This window comes from Erythrolamprus reginae, chromosome Z (genome assembly GCF_031021105.1).
Source record: "Erythrolamprus reginae isolate rEryReg1 chromosome Z, rEryReg1.hap1, whole genome shotgun sequence".
NCBI classification, from domain to species: Eukaryota; Metazoa; Chordata; class Lepidosauria; order Squamata; family Dipsadidae; genus Erythrolamprus; species Erythrolamprus reginae.
The window spans coordinates 136,594,993-136,619,136 of NC_091963.1; the positions used below are offsets into that span (position 1 = coordinate 136,594,993).

At 43.6% G+C, this 24,144-nt stretch overlaps 1 protein-coding gene across 8 annotated transcripts; it reads left to right on the top strand.

Moving 5' to 3' along the window:
• PRR14 (proline rich 14) lies at positions 1 to 23,218 on the top strand. 8 transcript variants are annotated; one of them, XM_070729200.1, is made up of 12 exons: positions 172 to 755; positions 4,076 to 4,250; positions 4,360 to 4,630; positions 8,146 to 8,276; positions 8,357 to 8,612; positions 8,729 to 8,781; positions 9,586 to 9,662; positions 13,891 to 14,611; positions 15,961 to 16,060; positions 16,239 to 16,345; positions 16,890 to 16,961; positions 22,272 to 23,218. In XM_070729200.1, exons 2-12 carry the CDS (start codon positions 4,156 to 4,158, stop codon positions 22,519 to 22,521), a joined length of 2,133 nt encoding a protein of 710 aa, XP_070585301.1. In that variant the 5' UTR covers positions 172 to 755; positions 4,076 to 4,155; the 3' UTR covers positions 22,522 to 23,218. The 8 variants fall into 8 exon arrangements, with proteins under 8 accessions (XP_070585307.1, XP_070585301.1, XP_070585303.1 ...); XM_070729202.1 differs by having other exon boundaries at positions 257 to 755; positions 8,732 to 8,781; XM_070729201.1 differs by having other exon boundaries at positions 612 to 798.
• The last annotated feature ends 926 nt before the right edge of the window (positions 23,219 to 24,144 follow it).

Below are 24,144 nucleotides of genomic sequence, written 5' to 3' on the forward strand. Positions count from 1 at the left end.
ACTCAAAATGGTGGACCTATCGACGTCAACGCTACGTTGACCCAAACCGAGACGGCGGTTACAACGCCTTTCTTAAAACGTAACTTCTATTTTAATTTTTTTCCCGTTTTAGCCATTGGTCCGAAACTGAGAAGGTTTATCCTGTGATGAATAATAGAAACAGAGGCCTCTGGAAGCCAAACGAGGCGCTGCCGGCACCGCAGTGACGGCACCGCAGCATGCGCCCTTTAAAAAAAAAATGGGGGAAACTCAGAGCGAGATACTGTAGATATACTTTTCATTGGCAGTCGGGAGATCAGTTTCGGGTGTCTATGGAGGAGCTGGAACTAAATTGAAACGGGTCCTTTTACTGGGTTTAAAACCATCCATTCTGTATCTAAAGACACGCTTTCTTGAATCCCCGATACCAAAATCGACCCGTCCTTCCCGACTCTTCAGCGCCACATAAAGGCCTTTGACGACAAATTGACCAGAGTTCCTACCCTAATTAATGATGGCGATTCCTGAATCTCCACTTAAGCAAAGAAACAGGAAGCTATTGGCTACGTCAGAAAACAATCCGGGCTGCTATTGGACAGGCGGAGATCTGGAAGCAGGATCCAAGAAGTGATGAGAAAAGGGCCGGGGGTGGGGGGTGAGGAGGAGGAAAAACTACTAACCGGGGAGAAAGAATCGTGTCCGTCCCCCCTTCCACCCCACGACTCCGTCCTCTGTTTTCCGACGCGACTTCTGCTACTTTCCCTGCTGTTTCGCTGGTAGGCAGACATCCTCGGTTCGCTCTCTTGGTGACCGTCAAACGTAGGAGCGGTTGCATGACTTCTATGTCGGGCGGAGGAGCGGGGCCGCCCGGGCGGAGGGACCTGCGAGATTGTGGGTGTGGGTGTGGGTGTGGGTGTTGTGTGTCCTCTGACATCTTCTTGGGGGGGGGGGGGTGTTCAAAGGTTGCAAAAACCAACCTACAGCTTTGCCTGTCCGTTTTTTTTTTCAAAGGTGGATAGATTTTTTTCAAAGGTGGATAGATTTTTCAACTCTCCTACTACAGCCACAGGAATTCTGGGAATCGAAATCCACCTGTATTTTAAAAGTTTACAAACAGACAAATCACGATCTTTTTTGTGCGGTCGTTCCCGCTGCGCTTAACCCTGCTGTTCTGTTCAGAAAAACTCCCTAATGTTATGTTCCCGGGTCTATTTGACCACAAATTGATCATTTAGGTACTTATATTTGGTCTTTTTGAAAGCTTTTTTCACTTGGAAACAAGTTTGAACATTTCTGCACACATTGAAATGAAAATTGAAATGAAAAAAGTAATGCTTATTGGTTTATTTTGCTGATAGAATGCGTGCCCCCCCGTTTTTGTGAAATATTTTTCAATGTATGGATAGATTTGCTTGCAAAATGCATTCTATTTTACTAAACTTGGTGTGGGATTGGTAGCTTGAACATTTCTGAACATGATGATATGAAAATTGAACTGGAATAATTGATGCATATTTGTTTATTTTGCACATAAAAGTCTCTCCCCCCCTGTTCAATTATTTCAATTTATATAAAAATTATGCTTTTAATTTCAAACTTACATACTTGTTTTTAGTAAAATGGATTTCTTTCATAAAATTAGTTGTCTGGCTACAATGTGCTTGCTTTTCAAAAGGATATTCCAAATATTTCTAGCCAAATATATATAAAAAGTGAAAATAATGGCACACAGCAAGGCCAAGGGTGGTGGTGGCTCTTTTGTGGCAAAAATAAACAAGTAAGAATCATTTTTTCAGTTCATTTCTATTTTTTTTTATGTTCAGGATTGTTCAATTTAGTATATCAAAACTTTTGGGGGGAAATTCCTTAGAGATTTGTAGCCTAAAAAAATATAAATTGACACAAAATTCAGAAAACATGGGGGGAGGGGCTTTTTGATCAAAATAAAAATACTGTATAAGCCTCAATTTTTTCAGTTCAATTTTCATATCATTACATTCATAAATGTTCAAACTAGTTTCCCAGTGGAAAAAGTTTTCAAAAAGATCAAATTCAAGTACCTAAAAAAAAACATTTTGGTCCGGGTCGACCCGAAACAGACTCAATGTGACTTTTTCTTTGCCCAGAAAAAAATTAGCCCCCACCCCAAAAATATTGTTTTGATGATCAGCAATGTTAAATTGAGTAAATGAATGCATAAGATATTAAAAATATTTCGGATTTGGAGCCTAAAAAAATATAAAGTGAAAATGTTTGCAAGCAGTGGTAGGGGGGGGGCTTATTTCTGATTTTAAAAAACCAATAAGAATCATTTCTTTCAGTTCATTTATATTTTTCTTATATTCAGAAATGTTCAAACTACCAATCCCACACCAACTTTAGTAAAATTGAACACATTTTGCAAGCTAAACTATCTATAAATTGAAAAAAAATTCACAAAAACAGGGGGTCTGCCATTTATAATCAAAATAAAGCAATATGCATAATTCTTTTCAGTTCAATTTTCATATCATTGTGTGCAGAAATGTTCAGACTACTTTGCAAGTGAAAAAAGTTTTCAAATTGACCAAACATAAGCACTTCAAATGAAGAGTTTTCGGTCTGGGTCAGCCTTAAAGTTTTGGATTTTTTTGATTCCCCTCATCTCACCTTCTTCCTTCAGCGACGATTGTCGTCCTCCTCTTCTTCCTCCTCCACCCACCCAAATTCCGAGCTTTTATTTCTTTCCTAATGGGTTTGCACACATTATTTGCTTTTACATTGATTCCTATGGGAAAAATTGCTTCTCCTTACAAACATTTCTACTTCAGAACGTGTTAAGTTCTTAAGTAGAGGTACCACTGTATAAGGCAGTCAGTTTGATGTAATAGCTAAGGCAACAGATTACAAGCCACCAGACTAGAAACCAGGTGATTGTGCGTTCTAGTCCCATTCAGGGGCAAAACCGACTGGATAATTTTGGGCTAGTCACTCTCCCAGCCCTGGAAAGTGGGCAGTGCCAAACCACTTGCAAAAATCTTGCCCAAAACACTGCTGCGACTAATTGAGGCAGTCACCAAGAGTCCAAAACTGACTTGAAATTGTACACATACACACACACGCACATGCACATACATGCTGTACTGTATATAAATTTATATAAATATAAAATGGCATTTAATTTTGTTGTAGGGGATGCAGTGACAATAAACTAAAGTAGAGGAATCTTCTAATATGCTTGGAAGCTTTCCCAGCACTATCTCAATTTAACTATTCTTTATTCAGCTTTTTTGAGCTCTGTTAATACTGTAGTTTATGAGAATAGAAACTGGTGGATGGTGGAATATCTTTTAAATGCATTTTGATTCTAAGATGAAATGATTTAAAAATAATTTTTAATTTTTTTTAAGCATGATTAAAATTCCAAATTGAAAAATGTGGGAAATGACAGAGCTAAGAGGCATAAGAATTTAATTCATTGTGTTCACAACATTGGTAAATTTGAGATGTGTGGACTTTTAACTCATAGAATTATGTCCACAAGTCTTAAAACCTGCTAAGATTGAAAAACAGTTTTATTTATTTATTTATTTATTTCCTTAGTCAAATCTTTCCTAAGGAGGCTCTGTTACAGTGGTTTGGGTACCTTATGAACAGTCTTCGGAGAGGGGCGGCATACAAATCCAAGTAATAAAATAAATAATAAAAATAAATAAATAATAAATTTTCAATTACCATATTTGGGACTATTTCAAGTTCCTCAGTGTGATGCTTTTTGCCAATATTTTCCTTTTTTAAAGACTTTTGCCAATTGTTTTATATTTCCTTCAGAAATACTCAGTTCACTACATTTAACAGAGGAGAATCCCTTTGGGGCACACCAAGCTCAAATTTGCTATTTTTTAACTATACAAAATCCAACTTTTTAAAAATGTTGCATCTCCCAGCCATTAACTCTCTGACATTGTTCTTACCTTGATCTGGGGATATTTTTTTAATGAAATATAGTTTTTCTCATTGCCAGTTATTTTAAGATGCAGAGGGGAATCCTTGTGTACATATCCATATGTTTTTAAATAGAATATTCATTGTTCATTTGATTTCTCTCCTACCGCAGAGAGGTAAGAAATGAGGTTCTGGTGAAAAAATGGGGGAGCTTTCCAATTCCCTCAAAAGGTATTGAGTCTGTGTCCAGCCATGGAATGCACCTTTCTCGAAGGAACCTCTGCTGGAGGTCATTTGCCCGTGTCTAAGTCTGAGAGGAAAGCCAGGCAGCGAAAACTCATATTCAGGTGAGATATCGCCATGTTTTTTGTGCTGGGAATTCAAAGTGGGGAGAAGAGGGGGAGAGGAAGGAATCCGGCTGTTGTTTTGAGAATCTCTTTCTGCATCCTTTTGCAGGCCTGCAGTTGAGGAGGGGGAGGGCACCCGTGTACCTCTTCTGGAGCCCCTAGACGGAGGCAGAATCTCACCCTCCTTATGTGAGAATGAAAAGTGGTCACTCAAGAAGAGGCAGCGGCTCCAGCAAGGCTCCTCGCTGATGGCGGAAGAGGACAAAGATGCTCGCGGTGGGACGAGGGAAAACCTGTGGCATGTGGCATCTGCCATGGAGAAGAAACAGCGAAAGGTGTTATCTATCGATCTGGAAGACTTCTCCACAACCAAAGTGCCTGTAAGGATGTTGCAAAACCCGGAGTAAATGCTAAAGGGATTTGTGGGATAGGCTACCAAACTGAATGGATGATGTATCTCCCAGGCTTTGCATAGGCAGATGGCAATTTCCTCATTACTAGTTGAGACTGGGCGTTCTGAAGTAATAAGCTGGTGCTGTGCCAGCTAAATCAGTGCCCAGTCTTTTTCTGGGCCCTCTGGCTGAAACAATTCCTTTCTCCAAATCTACCCACAGGGTACACAGAAAATCCACTTGTAAGTCTTGAATATCAAGGAGATGCATGATACAAAACATGATACAACCACCTGGCATCACCTTAGAGTGACTATATAAATTTGCTTAATAAATAAAAAATAATAACAAAAAAATTTTAAATGTCCTTTTACAGATGACTATCTATCCAAATAACTATCTAGGATTGTTTCAGGCCTAATTCCTGATTTTTTTTATTTGTTTATTATTAAGCAGAGAATTTTTGATTTATCCAAGCTTTTCAAACTTGCAAGTTATTTTCCCTGTTTCTGATCATTTGTGGGATGATGATGTTATACTAAGGCTGATCTATGGTAGGGCAGAATGAGATAGGACAAAATATTCTTGTCTCTAAAACTCTTCACAAAGCTTGTGGTTTGGAATTTAGATACTTGCATAGAACAAATGGGTAGATTTGATGGCCTATGCCCGTCATAGCTGAGAGTTTCTCAGAGTGCAAGAAATTTATTTATTTATTATTATTATTTATTTATTGGATTTGTAATGTATTTATTATTATTTATTTATTTATTTATTTATTGGATTGTATACTCTCCGAGGACTCGGGGCGGCTCACAACATAGCAAACAATATACAATGTACAAATCTAAAAATCCAATTAATTTTACTAGAAAAACTACTAACATTTAAAATCATTCATTCCCATTCACATCGCAAAACATACTACATTTGTCAGCCAGAGGCAAGGATCTAATGGCCCCAAGCCTGGTGGCACAGATAGGTCTTTAAGCTTTTACGGAAGGCGAAGAGGGCAGTACGAATCTCCGGGGGGAGCTGATTCCAGAGGACCAGGGCCCCCACAGAAAAGGCTCTTCCCCTAGGTCCCGCCAAACGACATTGTCTAGTTGATGGGACCTGGAGAAGACCGACTCTGGGACCTAACCAGTCGCTGGGATTCATGCGGCAGAGGGCAGTCCCACAGGTATTCTGGCCCGATGCCATGTAGGGATTTATAGGTCATAACCAACACTTTGAATTGAGTCCAGAAACCAATTGGCAACCAATGCAGACCGCAGAGTGTTGGAGAAATATGCGTGTGTCTGGGCAAGCCCGTAACTGCTCGCGTGGCTACATTTTACACAATTTGTAGTTTCCGAACGCTTTTCAAAGGTAGCCCCATGTAGAGAGCATTATTATTATTATTATTATTATTATTATTATTATTATTATTATTATTAAATTAATTAATTAATTAATTAATTAGATTTGTAGGCCGCCCCTCTCCGCGGCTCACAACAACAAAACAGTACAAAATCCAATTATTAAAACAATTTAAAACCCTTAATAGAAAAACAATCATACATCTCATACAAACCATACATACTGCACTGCAGTAGTCGAACCTCACTCATGATAAGGGCATGAGCAAAGACTCCCTATCTAGGTAGGGCTGCAATTGGTGCACCAGGCGAACCTGGGCAGGCGCCCCCCTCGCCACAGCCGAAAGATGATGTTCTAAGGTCAGCTGTGGATCAAGGAGGACGCCCAAGTTGCGGACCCTCTCTGAGTAGGTCAAAAGTTCCTCCCCTAGGGTGATGGAAGGACAGATGGAAATGTCCTTGGGAGGCCGTACCCACAGCCACTCTGACTTGCCAAGGTTAGATTTGAGCCTGTTGGTACCCATCCAGATCCTAACAGCATCCAGGCACATCACTTCCACTGCTTCACTGAGTGGAAATTGTTCAAGTGCAATGTTTTTTATAACTGAATCAAGAGAGTTAATCATACGGCCTGTAGTTCTCTCTGTGTGATGATCCAGGGCTTGGCATAAAAGCAACACAGCCAGAGAGCAGGTCTAACTTCCCTATATTGTTCCGCCAGAGCCCCCAACCTCCTCACGATTACTACAGGTCCTGAAGCAAAGCTCTTATGAGCATCTTCAACAGCCTCTGTCTGAGAGTAGTCCAGTAAGCAAGGTTAGCACGTAGTAACCGAGATAAGAAATCCAGCCCATCGCTGTGTATTTTACAGCTGTGTATTTTACAAATGCCCCTCCCCACAGCTCTCCTTAAGTCTCATTCCCCTCTTCCCTTGTAACCATCTCAATCTAAGTTTTCCTCAACTTCTCTCTGTGCTTTCGGGTCAGGAGGTGGTGGTCCTTCATCTCCTGAGCTCCATCTCTCCTGTTCCTGTCTTCTCTCTACCCATGAGCTGTTCTATTCCTGAACAGCTCTGGCTGCTCTTTTATTTATTATTATTATTATTTTATTATTATTTATTGGATTTGTATGCCACCCCTCTCCACAGACTCGGGGCGGCTAACAACAGCAGTAAAACAAGTACAACAAAATCCAATACTCAAAAAGCAGTTAAAAACCCATTCTATAAAAACCAATCGTACATACAAACATACCATACATAAAATTGTGAAGGCCTAGGGGGGAAAGTGTATCTCAGTTCCCCCATGCCTGGTGGCAGAGGTGGGTTTTAAGCAGCTTACGAAAGGCAAGGAGGGTGGGGGCGATTCTAATATCTGGGGAGAATTGGTTCCAGAGGGTCGGGGCCAGTGTTCCCTCTAATTTTTTTTGGGGTGGGCGGAAAAGTATAGTGTCTGAGCAGCAGTCCCTTCGGGACTGGGCGGCACAGAAATAATAAATAAATAAACAAACAAACAAACAAACAAATAAAAAACCCACCCTGTTTTGCCTCAGAGAATTTCAAAATAAAATACTGTACTGTGTGTCTATAACAGTGAGCTCATAATAGGGCAACTCTATCAATATCAAAATGCCACTTAAATAGTTGAGCTAGTTTCAAACTAGATTTTGATTTTCTTTCTCTCTTCCTTACTCCCATTCTTTTTCTTTCTCTTTTCCTTCCTCTCTTTTTTCTATCTGTTTCTCTCTCTTCCTCTCTCTCTCCTTCCCTCTCACTCTTTCCCTCTCGGCTTCTGGGCAGGTTTGGAAAACTCTGAGTTGATGATGATTTTTAAGTGAGCGATTGCTCACTGCTCAGCTTAGAGGGAACTATGGTCGGGGCCTCCATTTTCTCCCAAGCCAAAGGAGTTGCCCCCTCAATCTCTGGCGGTTGCTCTTCCAGATTGTCTTCCCTGCAGATTCAGGCTTTGAAGTGGGGCATGACCCACTGGGGGCACAGCAGGTGGGAGATTAGTTCATCTTTTCTACCCAAGGAAGAATGTCTGTTTTAAAGCAAATGCATGGGCTGACTTGCAGGATGAGGAATGGATGCTTCTTCTCTGATGTTTAGAGATGTTCAAAAATTGGATTTTTCCCTCTGTCCAGGAGATTCCACAAAGATGCCCCCTTTTACAAAGGCCTCCCTTGCCGCCTTCTAAAAAACCCTTCCAGGTTTCACTTGGGAACGAGACCAAAGTTTCCTGCTCAAGAAACAGACAGGATAGCACTGTGTGCAGGTGAGCAAGGATCCAGGAGGCAAAGGTTGATGGTGTGGTTTGTGGATGTCAGCAGCTACCTATCTGTCTTGCTCCTTCAGACCCCGTCTGCCTAAGGTATATTCTCAGCCCTGCCGAGAATCTCAGGAACAGTCGGCTCAAACGTGCCAAAAATTGGGGGACCAGAGATTCTGCCCCTCTTACAGCCGTGAGTCAGAGCGTCTGCAAGCCAAGAGGCAGCGCCTGCAGAATGGAGTGCCTCTAATAAATGGGAGAGAGGGGCCACGGTCCATCCCAAAAGAGGAGGCTCATTGGCCAATCCCCACTTTGGAGGATTGTCAGTTGACCCAAACCCAGGTGAGTTTGCTGCAGGAAATCATCCTGGGGAAAGGGGACGTGAGCAAACCTTTTGCAGGTTGGGGTCGGGGGGGGGAAGGTGGTTCCATTTTGGTTCAGATCCCTTTTCTCTCCAGCAGGATGCAGGCACTGGCCAGGAGCTTCTGGAAAACGTTCCACCTCCCTGCAGGTGAGTGTTTCCACTTTAGGGTGAAGGAATTACTATGCCAGTGATGGCGAACCTATGGCACGGGTGCCACAGGTGGCACGTGGAGCCATATCTGCTGGCACGCAAGCCGTTGCCCTAGCTCAGCTCCAACATGCATGTGTATGCCAGCCAGCTGAATTTTGGCTTGCACAGAGGTTCTTGGAGGACATTTTTAGCTTCCAGAGAGCTTCAAGAGGGATGGGGGAGAGCATTTTTACCTTCTCCCGGTTCCAGGGAGGCCTTTGGAGCCTGGGGAGGGCAAAACACAAGCCTACTGGGGCCACCAGAAGTTGGGAATTAGGCTATTTCCAGCTCCCACAGGGCCTCCGTGGGGCGGCGGAAGCTGTTTTTGCCCTCCCTAGGCATTGAAATATGGGTATAGGCACTCACACATGCGTGATAACAGACACCCACGCTCTTTCGGCACCTGAGGAAAAAAAGGTTTGCCATCACTGTACTAAGCCATCCTTTTCCCTTCACCAGGATTGCATTTGTGCTGCCAAACAGATCTTGAGAGTAGTCTTACTTAACAGGTGACTCCTCATGTGTGTTAGCCTTCCAAGTAGCATGATTGCTGAATGCCATGCTGGTAGGAGAGCTGTCAGAATGGAAGTTCACTTTATTTGGAGTCTCTGAATTGGGGAGGGCTTAACACTCTTTATCCTTTAATGACGCTAGATGGGTATATTTCTGATGCCCGTTCGGAAAGGGCTGTTCCCAAATATCATCAGACCGAGGAGCTAAAATGATTGCCCATCACTTCCCATTGTTTCTGCTCTTGCTCAGGAGTGACCGGCGAGAATTGCCTCATCAGTCACCATGCATGGAAACAGCAGTGCCTTCAGACCAGGAGCATCACACAGGTTGGTAGCACTCTGAATAAAGGGACCTGGTGGTATTTTAAAAATACGTTTATACCTAAACACTGATAGCAAAAATGATCAACCTTTCTATGGCCAAGGGTTGCATTTTTTTTGGAAAGGATCCCCAAATAAATAATACTAAAATAAGCAATTTGAGTGAATGGCAAAGGCAGGGAGGAATTCATGTCATGTAACACTGTTTCTGAACATTTAGAAAGGTTGGGGATTTATATCGCTAGATGATTCTGGATCAATGTATTGGGCAGTGTTTCTTACCCTTGATGACTTAAAATGTGTGGACTCCAATTCCCATAATTCCCCAACCTGCCATGGATTAAGAAACACTTGTGCAAAGGGAAAGGATTTATTTTTCTACCTTGACCTGTGATGAGAATGCCTTCTCTTCTCTTTATTTATTACTATTGACATGTGCTAGCATTACGGACACAACTGTTCAGGACAAAAATGAAGGCGAATTACTATACCCTTGCAAATACTTAGCAATATTACTCTGCATGAGAAAGAGAGCAAAAAAAGAGGAACAGTGAAAAAAGGAAGGAAAAGAGATGCGAAAGATGAGGAAGAGAAAAAGATGATGCTCTAGAGTACTTTGGACTTTGGACCTTTTTATCGCTTGCAGCACTGTTTCTCCTAGGAAAAGATGTCATGTACAGATAGTCCTCCACTTGTGACTTCAATTGAACCCCAAATTTCTGTTGCTGAGTGGGACATTTATTAAAGTGAACTTTGCCCCATTTTACAACCTTTCTTGCCATAGTTGTTAAATGAATTACTGCAGTCGTTAAGTTCGTATCACAGTTGTGATACGAACTTAACGACTTTCCATTGACTTTGCTCATCAGAAGGTCGCAAAAGGGGATCCCCCTGGACACTGCAACGGTCATAAATATGAGTCAGTTGCCAAACATCTGAATTTCGTTCACATGGCCATGGGAATGTTGCAACAATTTTAAGTATGAATAGCGGTCATAAGTCACGCTTTTTCAAGGCCAACGTAACTTCCAGGGGCCTCCAAGCGAATTACTATAAGTTGAGGATTGCTTGTATAGCAAAACACTGTTCTTTTCAAGGTAAACTGAGAATTTGAGATCCATCGTGGGGCTTCCTATATTCACCCACGTTTCTGCAACACTCCATGGCCTGCATTGGCTGCCGATCAGTTTCCGGTCACAATTCAAAGTGTTGGTTATGACCTTTAAAGCCCTGCATGGCATTGGACCAGAATACCTCCGGAACCGCCTGCTACCGCACGAATCCCAGCGACCGATAAGGTCCCACAGAGTTGGCCTTCTCTGGGTCCCGTCGACCAAACAATGTTGTTTGGCAGGCCCCAGGGGAAGAGCCTTCTCTGTGGCAGCCCTGGCCCTCTGGAATCAACTCCCCCCCAGAGATTAGAACTGCCCCCACACTTCTTGTCTTTCGTAAATTACTCAAGACCCATCTACACTGCCAGGCATGGGGGAGTTGAGACACCTTTCCCCCAGGTTTTTTTATTTTTATATTTGGGTATGTATATGTTGTTTGCTTTTTAAAAATATGATAGGGTTTTATGTGCTTTTTAATATTAGATTTGTTTTCGCTGGAATATTGTTTTTATTATTGTTGTGAGCCGCCCCGAGTCTTCGGAGAGGGGCGGCATACAAATCTAATAAATTGAATTGAATTTGGTGGAAGTGTCTGACATGTTGTGTTGATGATCCAGGCAGTTCTGTTGGCAAAAGCATTATGGCCTGGTCATGGGTCCATGCTACCCGAGGAGCCGTCTCATCCCAATGGGATTGGCCTTCTCTCACTTGCACAAGAGGCATACTGTTGATTCCATCGGCTGAGGGATTTTGGTTGGTGGGGGATTCAGGAGAAGAGCTTTTCCTGCTGTGGCTTCCGCCCTTTGGAACATTGTGCCCTCAAGGTGGGATGTGCCACCACTTTCTTGGTCTTCTGAAAAGGGCTGAAGACCCAGCTCTGCCATCTGACTTGAGACCCTGATGGGTATTTGTCCCTTCTTGCCCGGTGTTTTTGTTAACTTTAATATTTTAAATTTAATTATTAATATTTTTAATGAACTGGGTTTTTTTAATGATGTTTTATGACAAGGGTCCCCAAACTTGGCAACTTTAAGACTTGTGTGCTTCTATTCCCAGAATTTTCCAGGCAGCTATGCTGGCTGGAGAATTCTGGCAGTTGAAGTCCACATGTCTTAACATTGCCAGGTTTGAAGACCTCTGTTTTATGATATTGGAAGCTGCCCAGAATCACATGGTGGTGTCATGCATATAGATTTAGAATAGAATAGGATAGAATTCTTTATTGGCCAAGTGTAATTGGACACACACAATGAATTTGTCTTGGTGCATATGCTCTCAGCGTACATAAAATAAAATATACATTTGTCAAGAATCATGTGGTACAACACTTAATGATTGTCATAGGGGTCAAATAAGCAATGAGGAAATAATCAATATTAATAAAAATCTTAGGATACAAGCAACAAGTTACAGTCATACAGTCCTAAGTGGGAGGAAAAGGATGATAGGAATGATGAAAAAACTAGTAGAATAGAAGTGCAGATTTAGTAGAAAGTCTGACAGTGTTGAGGGAATTATTTGTTTAGTAGAGTGATGGCGTTCGGGGGAAAAACTGTTCTTGTGTCTAGTTGTCTTGGTGTGCAGTGCTCTGTAGCGACGTTTTGAGGGTAGGAGTTGAAACAGTTTGTGTCCAGGATGTGAGGGGTCAGTAAATATTTTCCCCACCCTCTTTTTGACTTGTGCAGTACTGTATACAGCTCCTCAATGGAAGGCAGGTTGGCAGCCATTGTTTTTTCTGCAGTTCTGATTCTCCTCTGAAGTCTGTGTCGGTCCTGTTGGGTTGCAGCACTAAACCAGACAGTTAAAGAGGTGCAGATGACAGACTCAATGAATCTGCAGATTCATGTTGACTAAACAGTTTTATACTGTTAAACTTATTACATTGATTACAGTTCTTCTCTCTGCAATTTGGAATATTAGGTCAGGTATGGCCCGATCCTAACACACCTTTCGCGACCTTCTAAGAAGCAAAATCAGTGGAGAATTCACATTCACTTAACAACCGCGTTACTAATTTAACAGCTGCAGTGATTCACTTAATAGCTTAATAAGCAAGAATGGTAAAATGGGGCAAAACTCACTTAATACATTTCTCATTTAGCAACATAAATTCTGGGCTCAATTGTGGTTGTATGTCAACATGTATGAAATATAAATAAACCATCGCATAGCTGTGTTTGAACATCTTGTGTACATGGCCCTTAAGGTGGCACAGCAGGTAGAGTGCTGTACTGCAGGCTACTGAGGCTGACTACAGATCTGTAGATCAGTGGTTCAAATCTCATCACCGGCTCAAGGTGGACTCAGCCTTCCATCCTTCTGAGGTGGGTACAATGAGGACCCGGATTGTGGGGGCAATAGGCTGGTTCTATTATTTATTTATTATTTATTTATTTATTAATCAGATTTGTATGCCGCCCCTCTCCGCAGACTCCGGGCGGCTCACAGCAATAATAATACAATGTAAACAAATCTAATATTTAAGTTAATTTAAAACCCCAATTTAGAAACCAATCATACATACTAGCATACCATGCATAAATTTTATAAGCCTAGGGGGAAGGAAAGTGTCAATTCCCCCATGCCTGACAACAGAGATGGGTTTTAAGGAGCTTACAAAAGGCTAGGAGGGTGGGGGCAACTCTGATATCTGGGGGGAGTTGGTTCCAAAGGGTCGGGGCCGCCACAGAGAAGGCTCTTCCCCTGGGTCCCGCCAAACGACATTGTTTAGTCGACGGGACCTGGAGAAGGCCAACTCTGTGGGACCTAACTGGTCACTGGGATTTGTGCGGCAGAAGGCGGTCCCGGAGATATTCTGGTCCGGTGCCATGAAGGGCTTTATAGGTCATAACCAACACTTTGAATTGTGACCGGAAACTGATCGGCAACCAATACAGACTGCGGAGTGTTGGTGTGACATGGGCGTATTTAGGGAAGCCCATGATTGCTCTCGCAGCTGCATTCTGCACGATCTGAAGATCTATTTAAAAGTGCTATTGTTAACATGTTGTAAGTCGCCCTGAATCTAAGGAGAAGGGCGGCATAAAAATCGAATGAATGAATGAATAAATAAATAAATAAGGTACTTCCTGTGTAACAGCATATCTTTCCCCTTCCATCAGGTCCGACCTCTGAAACACCCAGACCTTCCTTGGTTTCAACTCTCTTGCGTCCGTCCTTGGTCCCGCGTTTCAGGCCCTGGGGCTTGGTCCCAGTCTTCCAAAACATGCGTTCTAAACTGGAAGCCTTTGCCGACATCTTCCTCAGCCCACACAAGCCATCCCCGCCACCCATCAAAAGACCTCCGTCCCCATCACCACCTCCTCCAGTAACTGTGGACGAAGTGGCGACAACTCCACTGGCTGCCCGTCGTCCAGGAGTCAAAATCGAGGTGAAAATAGCCATTTCCGAGCCGTGTCCCCTCAAGCGGAGCTCTTGCCACGAGGAAGAGAAAGAAGAATCTGATCGCCTGGTGGTGAGCGGGAGGCCCCCTATCCGCCAGTGGCGCTTGAGCAAAGGAGAGCCGTCTCCACATCCCCACCTTGAACGTAGCTACTCCTGCCCTGATTTTCCTAGAGCCCGCTCTTGGCAAAACCTCTCCACAGTGCTTTCTCCCGTGCCACAGATGCCGCAACGCCGGCACACGATTTGCAGCCTGGAAGTAGCGCGAGAACTAGACCGTCCCATGATGCCTTGTCTGCGTAAGGAAGTGTACCCTTGCAGCACTCCCCCTGCCCGCCTCTTGCCACGGCCCTTGGTTCACACCACCACCCACTGTGATCCACCCTCCTACTCTTCCCTGGCACCATCCTGTTGTCATGATCCTGACCCGGTGCATTCCAGGTAAAAGCTTTTCCCTCCTCAAAGAGGTATGTTACCCCACCTCCCCCCAAAAAAACCTCAGCTTCACCCCCAACAAGGTGAGGATGATCCTGGAGGCACAGGATACTGGCTACTCCCTGAAAGGAACGGAAGGAACAGGATTTTTGATCCCTCCCTGTGGAAAGGCTGGATCTACTACAGCAGCGATCCCCAACCTTTCCAGCTTTGGGAGATCGTTGAGGGAATGGTTACGCCCCAAGTGGCAGGTCAGCCCATGTCCGATCCATTTGTACGAGTGGTGGAGAAACATTCCTCTGGTGCTTGCACAAATGGAGCTGCTGACCCACTGCTTCCGCGGCCCGGTTCTGAGGCCCCAGTTTGGGTACCCCTGTTGTACAGCATCTTTTTCATGTTGGGAGATCCCGGGTCACCTGTTCTTGGACTCCATTCCCAGGCAGCATGACCTGAAATAAAGGAGGTGTTTAGGGGCTGCTGTAGTCTTTGATTTAACAGCAGTTCATTTAGTGAGTGGAGTTGCAATGGCATTGAAAAAGTGATCATTTTATCACAGCCCTTTCACCTTCCCCATGGTCACGTGATCAAAATTCAGATGGTTCACATTTATGACCTTCGCGGTGTCCTGGGAGGGTCATGTGATCACCTTCTGTGACCTTTCGACAGGCAAAGTCAATGGGGAAACCAGATTCACTTAACAGCCATGTTACTAATGTTAACAATCACATTAACAAATTTGGCAAGAAAGGTCGTAAAATGGAGCAGAACTCATTTTAACAATATCTCACTTAGCAACAGAAATTTTGGTCTCAATTTTGGTCGTTTGTCGAGGACTTCCTGTAATTCAAGAATATATTGGAGTCCGTTGTCTGCTTTTTAGAGACTTTGAGCAGGAGTATTGGAAAGCCAATTTTTAAGATGAAGGTTATACCAAGCCATGTTCCCCTGAGGTCCATTTCTCCATAAGGCACAGATGCGTTTCCAGTTCTTAACTAGTTCTGGGATCTGTAGTGGGAGAGTCATCCCTTTTTTTTTGCTTTGCTTCCCTGCTCCACCTTTCCTCCAACTCCCGTGGTGTGCTGTATATTTAATAGGTCCTCCTGTTCAGTCAGCTCACTTTCTTTTTTCCTACCAGAAGTGTTGGATTACAGACCACCTGGTTGTACACGTGGAGGATGCGGATGTTTGTAATTGTGACACATCTGAAAATGTAGGAGGAAAAGAACTGGGCGGAGACTGAATTTAAGTTCTTTTCCTGTTCTGTCCTCTCCGAACCGATGAGCAGACTTCACCAACATGAAGAACATCTGGACTCCCTTTGATCTGTACGTGATTTGTTTCCTTTGTCCTTGCAGGAATGCCTCCCACTCCCCAGATGGTGGGCAAAAGGTACCCCCGGTTGGCTTGGGCACGGTTGCATCAGAGCAGCTGATGCTTTCACAAGATGAGATGAAGGTCAGTCAGTCACTGTGTCATGTAGGGCCTAACAGAGTCGCCTCGATAAGGGTGGCATAGAAATCTAATAAATAAATAAAGTGCTGCACAGTGAGGGGTGGGGGTGGATTAAGACACAGCCTCCCTCTCTATAGGGCATGTCCATGATTATCCCCACTTAATTTTCCTAAACTTGCAGGGATCCCAAGACAACACAGTAGGGAAGGTGTCCTGCATAAGAATCCGCAAGACGCCAGCCAGGGACAAAGCCAATCTCACCCCCATGGGGCTTCCCCGTCCGGTCAGGTGAGAGCATGCCTTAAACAAATTGGGAGAATGGGCCCCGAATGAAAATGTTTCTGCAGGAAAATGGGAATGGGCTTCTAAATTGCCCAATGGCGGTCAGAAAACCTAGGATCCAGATGAATTCAAGCTGGAAGGGGGCAGTAAGTAAGCAGGAAAGGGTTGGGCCTTTTCCAGGGTTAAAGTTCTGCTGCTGGGTCACTTGCTTTTCAATTGCATTGGAACAAATCTAAGACTTCTGGTGGTGGGTTAGAGGTCAATTTTTTGGGAACTCTGAAGAACAGGGGTTAAAGAGAAGGGAATTCTTAAACCTTATGCCTGGAAATTTTAGAAAGATGCTATGGAAAATATGACCCAGTGGGCAGTTCTGTCAAGATCTAAGAGTGGCAGGCTAAGAAAGTTGTCTGAAAAGCTGAGCAGAATGTTGCCCTATAAACTGAAAAAATGTTTTTACTATTCTGCAGAACAATTCTCCCATCTCACAGATATTTTTCCCTACTGGCCAAGTTATTCCAAAGTAATATGTTCTATTTTTTTCCTTTCTCAGGCTGAACAAAAAGGTGTTCAGTCTGGAGGAGATCTACACGAACAAGAACTATCATTCACCTACAGAGAATAGGTGAGAAACTGGTTAATGGCTTGTATGGTCTTTGGTCCAGGTTGGCCAAGGTGGAGTATTGTTGTCCAAGGTGATTCATGGTGGAATCACAAGGTGTTCTGGATTCTGGTTGGAACTTTGGTTAAATTGGAAATAACACTTACTGAATGCAGGATTTCATAAACAAAAACTCCATCTTTATTTCTCCTCTCCTCCATATTCAAAATGCATTACAGGCAATCACAATCCTTCCTCTCTTATCTTTAGCAATCAGAGCACACAAGAACATTCCTCCCGGCCTCCTCCCTCATCTTAAAATTTATGTCTATGCGGCGTAGTTCAAAAGAACAGCTGTAAAATAGCAGAAAAAGAACTAACTTACTTCGTAGCCATACCGGCAAACGTCCATGATGGATTTACAACATTGAAAACTCCGCCCTTCTTCCCCGCTGGCACCCAGATGTGACAAATAAATCACTTCAGTAATTAACCTGTTCCTCCCCTTAATATCTCTTCCCTAACACTTGTTCCCTGCGCCTTTGAACCCTTCTGAAATGCGGATTAAACCATCTAGTATCTTTCTCTTCTTCACTGGAGTCTGGACTCATAGCAATGTCCTGTGGCTGGCGTCCCACCTGTTCTGACATCTGTAACCCAGGACCTGCCACTAATTCATAAACACCATCTGTATCAGAGTCATCAAACTCTTCACCATCCTCCAACTGACCAGGAGTATATACAACACAAGGTGGGATCTGACCATCTCTATACACTCTGATTTATGGCTCAGCAGTCTTGTGAAACCAATTATGAGTTCTGCAAACCACAATACAAAGTCTGTGTTCAATCTAGAACTCAAAATAGCCAAGTAGAGTCAACACACTTGAAAAAGAAATGTTTGATAGTTTCTAACCAAAGATCTCCTGGCTATATTGGCTGAGACAAATTATGAGACAAATTATTTGCAGGGCACTTGGTGGAAGGAAGCTAATGCATATAAAAGTGCTAGACTAGTGATTCTCCACCTTTTCTTCACCACTAAAATACGTTTTGTGGCCATAGATCCCTAAGATTTAACTCAAGATTTAAATCATAACATTTCTTTAAGCCTTCTCACACTCCCTGTGTTGACATCACACCCTGCTCCCCCAGGATCTATGGACCATAGGTTGAGAGCCACTGTATTAGACTGATAGAAGACAATTGCTTTGGAGTAATAGTGTTGAAAGAGCAGAGGTGCAGTATCAACTATGTGTTACTTTAGCACAGTGTTTCTCAACCTCAGCAATTTTAAGATGTGTCGACTTTGAATTCCCAGAAGTCCCCCAGCCAGGGTGATTCAAGCCCACGTTTCTTTCATTCCAGAATGCTGGTTGGGGAAATACTGGGAGCTGAAATCCACACACCTGACCTTGAGAAACATTGCTTTAGCATTTGCTCCTTGTTGTGGAAGCAATGTGCAGTTTTGGGGTGGTGGTGGTGGTGAATTATTTTTATTTTTCTTCACATCAAAAACATACGTAACATTACATATATCTTCAATATGCATATAATTATCACTTAAAAGCAATACAATAACCCAAGTTACATTCCAATTTTAATTATTCGATTGGTCTCATTGTTCCCTCTCACCACTCCCCCCTTTCCATCTCAGGTGGCTATTCCACCTCTAATACCTACTTTGTTACACCTTTTTTCCCCTTTCTTATTACCATATCCTCCTCCTTCCTTTCTTTCTACTCTCTTGTCTTTCTCTCCTTCCTACTTCCTCTTACATCAGGGGTCAGGAACCTTTTTGGCTAAGAGAGCCGTAAACGCCACATATTTTGAAATATAATTCCGCGAGAGCCGTACGTATCTCCCTTTCTCTCTTTCTTTCTCTCTCTCTTTCTCTCCCCCTCTCTTTGTCTCTTTCTATCTCTTTCTCTCCCTCCCTCTATCTTTCTCTTTTTATCTCTCTCTTTCTCTTTCTCTCTCTCTCTTTCTCCCCCTTCTCTCTGAAGTGGGGAGGGCCGGGTTGGCACCAAGGGAGCTCGAGACGGGGTGCAAAAGCAAACTACTCTGCTGGCCCAGGCCCACATCGGAAGGAAGGAAGGAAGGAATGGTAAAAGGGGCGATCAAGAGAGGAATGGGTGAATGAATGGACGGAGGGTGGGAAGGAAGGAAGGAAAGAGGGAAGGGACAGAAACAGAGGAAGGGTGCAAAGAAAGCAAGGAAAGGTGTGAAAGGGGAGAGTAAGAGAAGAAGGAGTGAAAGAAGGGAATGAGGGAGGAAACAAGGGAGGAAGGAGAAGGAAAGCAAGAAATGGAGGGAGGGAGGGAAGGAAGGAAAGAAAGAAAGAAAGAAAGAAAGAAAGGGGGAAGGGACAGGAACAGAGGAAGGAAGCAAGGAAACTTATGAAAGGGGAGAGTAAGAGAGGAAGGACTGAAGGAAGGGAGGGAGGGAAGAAGGTAGGAAGGAGAAAGAAAAGAAGAAATAGAGGAAGGGAAGGTAAAAGAGAGAAAGAAAAAGAGCAAGAAAGAAAGCAAGAAAGAGAGAAAGAAAGAATGAAAGAGAAATAAAAATAGAGAGGGGGGATGAAAGAAATGGAAGGAGGGAAGGAAGGAGAGAAAGAAAGAGAAAGAAAGAAAGCAAGAGAAAGAAAAAAGAATGAAAGAGCAAGAGAGCAAGAGAGAAAGAGAAAGAGAGAAAGAAAGAAAGAAAGAAAGAAAGAAAGGCAACTTCAAAGAAAGGCTCACTGAGCATCTCTCACTCTCTCTCTTTCTATCCCTCTTTCTTTCTCTCTCTTCCTTTCTATCTCTCCTCTTCCTTTCTCTCTCCTCTCTCTCCCCCTCTCTTTCTACCCTCCTTTCTCTTCCTTCCTTCTCTCCCTCCCTCCCCTCCCTCCCTCCTTCCTTCCTCTCCATTTCTCTTTCCCTCCCTCTCTTTCCCTTTTCTTTCTTTTGGTCCACTTCTCTCTCTCTCCGCTTCTCCACTTGCCTCCCCCTCGCGCCTCGCCCTTCCCACCCGGCCACCCGCGCGCGCTTACCAGCAGCAGGAATTCAAGTAAGCCCAAAAGAAGCCATTGGCTCCGGGCGGCGTTCATGGCCCCCCCGAACCCCCAGCCCAGCTGGAGCTCCCTCTCACCGCCGCCATCTCCCTGCGACTGCCTGCGGCCGCTGCAGCCCCCCCCTCCCACCGGGCCACAAAGGACATTTGCCGCCGACGCCAGTGAAGCTTCAGCTGGGCGGGGCGCTGCTGGTACTTCCCTCCTGGGGCTCCCGCTCGCAGCTGTCCCCCGGCTTCTGCTCGATGCCGCGGTTTTCGGCGCTGTCCTGCTGTGCCCCAAAGACGGAAGGCGGGAAAAAGGCGAGAAGAATGGAGCTCTCCTTCTTCCTGCCTTCCGTCTTTGGGGCCCAGCAGGACAGCGCCGAAAACCGTGGCATCGAGCAGGAGCCAGGGGACAGCTGCGAGCGGGAGCTCAGTGCTAGGAGCCCTGTCTGCGAGCCAGATACGGCCATCAAAAGAGCCATATCTGGCTCGCGAGCCATAGGTTCCCGACCCCTGTCTTACATCTTCTTTCCCCTTTCCTACTACCATCTCCTTCTTCCTTCTCTACCACCCCTTCTACTTGCTCTCCTTTCTCTCCTTTCCTATCTCCTCTTATGCCCTCTAAGCCCTTCCCTGAGTGGGTAATTATAATTACATTTTCCCCTCCCCACTAAAAACATACATAGACTATCATAAACTGTTCCCCTCTCTATTTTTTCTTTTTTATTTATTTATTTTATTTATTTATTTATTTTATTTATTATTTGGATTTGTATGCCGCCCCTCCCCGAACCCCCCAGGCCGGCTGCGACGTTTTAAAACACCCGCGCCGCTTCGCAGCTGTCTCCTGCAGCCGAACGCGGAAGTTAGCGTTCGGCTTCAGGAGACAGCTGCGAAGCGGCGCGCGTGTTTTAAAAGGTTGCAGCCGGCCTGGGGGGCTTGCCAGCACCCCCCCGAGCCCCCCAGGCCGGCTGCAACCTTTTAAAACACGCGGGATACGAGCGCCAAGGAGCTGTCTCCTGAAGCCGAACGCGGAAGTTAGCGTTCGGCTTCAGGAGACAGCTCCTTGGCGCTCGTATCCCGAATGTGAGCTCGGGAGGCGAACAAAAATGTCGCTCCCCTCCCAGCTCTTATCTCGAGTAGCTCGTAAGTAGAGCTGCTCATATGTCGAGGTTCCACTGTACAATAAATCTATCAGAATGGGATAAAATCTGGACCCAGAATTACAAATTAACTACAGCCACTAACTTTATAGAGAACATCTACAAGATGTTCTACCGCTGGCACTTTCCTCCAGCCTGGCTACCTAAAATGTTTTCAACCAGAACTTCTTTCTGCTGCAAATGCAAACAAAAAATAGGGACCTACTACCACCTCTGGTGGACGTGCCCCAAAGCTAGAACCTTTTGACTAAAGATTAAAAAATACCTTAATCAAATTATACAGAAACCAATTCCCTTAAAAACAGAATTATTCCTCCTAGAAATAATCAGATAGCAAATAAATAAAGGTGACAGATACTTACTGGTAAACACTTTAACTACTGCAAGAATAACATTTGCCCAAACCTGGAAATTGGATCACACCCCATCTACCTTAAACTTCATTAGCAAAACTCACGAATGTGCTGAGCTGACAAAAATGACGCTTGAACTACAGGACAAAGAGGAATCAGTTCTACAAAGTGTGGAATAAATGGTACATTTGGCTAGAGAAAAGACAACATACAATTTCATCATGATCCTCATAACCTTCACCCCAATAACTATCCCACGAACCCATAACATTACAAATCATTGATAAAAGGATGAACAAATTTAAAATGACAAAAATCTAAACTCTAACTAAAGTTCAGAAACTCAAAATTTTCATCTACACTGATAGTAAAGATCTTAAAGCTGTAATCGGGTGAACAGATAAGTTGACACCATCTACGACACCTGATAAATTTATAGATATGAATTTACCTTTTCTTTTCTTTCTTCTTTCTTCTTTATTTCTTCTCTTCTTTTACCCTCTTTTTCTTTTCTCTTTCTTTCCTTCTCCCTCTTTCTCTGTAACTTTCTTTCCTTTAATATATATGTGTGTATTTTGACTTATAACTGTATATTCAAAACTGATATACATTAGTATCAATATTTGCAGTCCTTTTTTATGCATCCCCTCCCCTATTTATCTTCAATAAATATTATATATATATTTTTTTTTTTAAAGGAAAGATATTTTTTTTAATAAAAAGGAACTTTAGAGATGGATTCTCCTTTTTAAATTTAGTGTCTAGTCTCCTCTTTCCCCTTGCAGATTATTTGAGACCATATTTGAGGTACCAGTGGAACGCAAGGGAGTCCTTGTCTTCACCAGCCGACGCAAGCTGAAGAGGGTCATGGAGTTCCAGGAGGCGGGCTTTCCCCGTAAGCAACGCAAATCCCATCTCCGGAAGGGACATAGGGCAAAGCGGAGACAGGCCCAGCCCCAGTCCACGAAACTGGAAGAGTTACTACAACAAAAACTGGCTGAACTGGATGCTCTGTTTGAGGAGGAAGAGTGTTGAGCTAAGTCTACAGAAAAGTATCTATAGAAGTTCTTTCCCATCTTTTCCCCTTTCCCCAAAGTTCCTGTTTGTCAAACTACTCGTGAATTGTCTAATATTATTTTTCCCAAGCACCAAGTCACACTGAGCACTCCCTGGGCTTCTTTATTCTCCAACCTTTCGATCTCCATGACATCATCCAGGAATTCTAGGCTGCCCTCCAAACCAGGGCCCTCCAAACTTTAAGTTGGACTTTCGCTTGGACTTCAACTCCTAGAATTCCCCAGCCAGCAAAGCTCACCAGTTTGAAGAACTGGATGTTGGTGGTGTCTGTTCTTCGTGTTCAACTTCCGATGCACAATCAGACTCTCGGTGCCTGAGTTAGAGGATGGTCTGTATCCAACTATGTGGAGATCAGGTTATTCCTCTGCCATCTTGACTGAACCAGAAAACCCATTGGTTGCAAAGAAACGACAAAAGAGAAAGAGCGAAACCAGAACAGAACAGCGGAAAAAATGGGAAGGAAGATGTGTCAAGAAGCTCCGAAAGGAGATGTCTCAGAAAGGGTTATTAAAAAATAAATGGCCGTGAATCCTGCTTCAGTACTCCAAGTTTGAATAGACTTCCTGGTTTCTGTCAGGCATGACGGGGTGGGGGTGGGAGTTGCATTTTTATATTAATCTATATATTAAATAAAAGTTTACTTTTAAAGGAAAAATAGTTTTTGTTTATTCCTGTTCTGATCTTGTTTACCAGAGTGCCAAAAACAGTTGACAGATAAATGTCCATGGAGATTCTCGGTCATCCAGGTCATGATTGCCTCATAGGTGCTTTTTTCAAAATGAAACTGGAAAATGTATTTTCCCTTGAGGAAGAAGTTTCACTTCTCATCCAAGGCGCTTCCATCAATTCTGGCTGGATGATGGGGAGGAATTTCTGATAGGATAATGTGGAGGGTGGGTGGATGGAAGGATCGTTTTTTTGCAGTCATCTGGTCGTTAGTACTCTTTTTCAGAGCTGTCGAGGCCACTTGGGGGTTTAACCTGTGCCCACAAGGTCACCTGAATCTGCGAATAGATGTGGAATTTTCTTTGAACTGCTGAAAAGACTGTTGTAGATAGGGAATACAGGGTAATACAATCCTTCCACCACCCTAAAACATCCTGTCAGAATTAATCTTTCCATTTCCCATCCCTCCCTCCCCCGGCACCATCTAGCCAGAACTGATGAAGCTTCTTGGGTGATGTTGTGAGTACTCCTCATCCAACTCTGGTAATGATAGATTATGAGGAGTATGAGCCAGGCCCATCTTGGTATCATGGGCCAGGGGTGTTGCCAGCTGATGCAGAGAGTGAGAGTGAGGATTATAGTGTAATTGTATTATCTAGGCCAGGGGTTCCCAAATTTTTTACACGGGGCCAGTTCACTGTCCCTCGGACTCTTGGTGGGCCAGACTATTAAAAAAAACTATGAACAAATCCCTATGCACACTGCACATACCTTATTTTAAAGTAAAAAACAAAATGTAAAAAACACTTATTTTAAAGTAAAAAACAAGATTGCGTGCAGTTGAGCAAAAACATAGCAATTTTGGTCTCTCTGTATCGAATTCCTATAGTGTTCTTGCGGATTTAAATAGTAAGG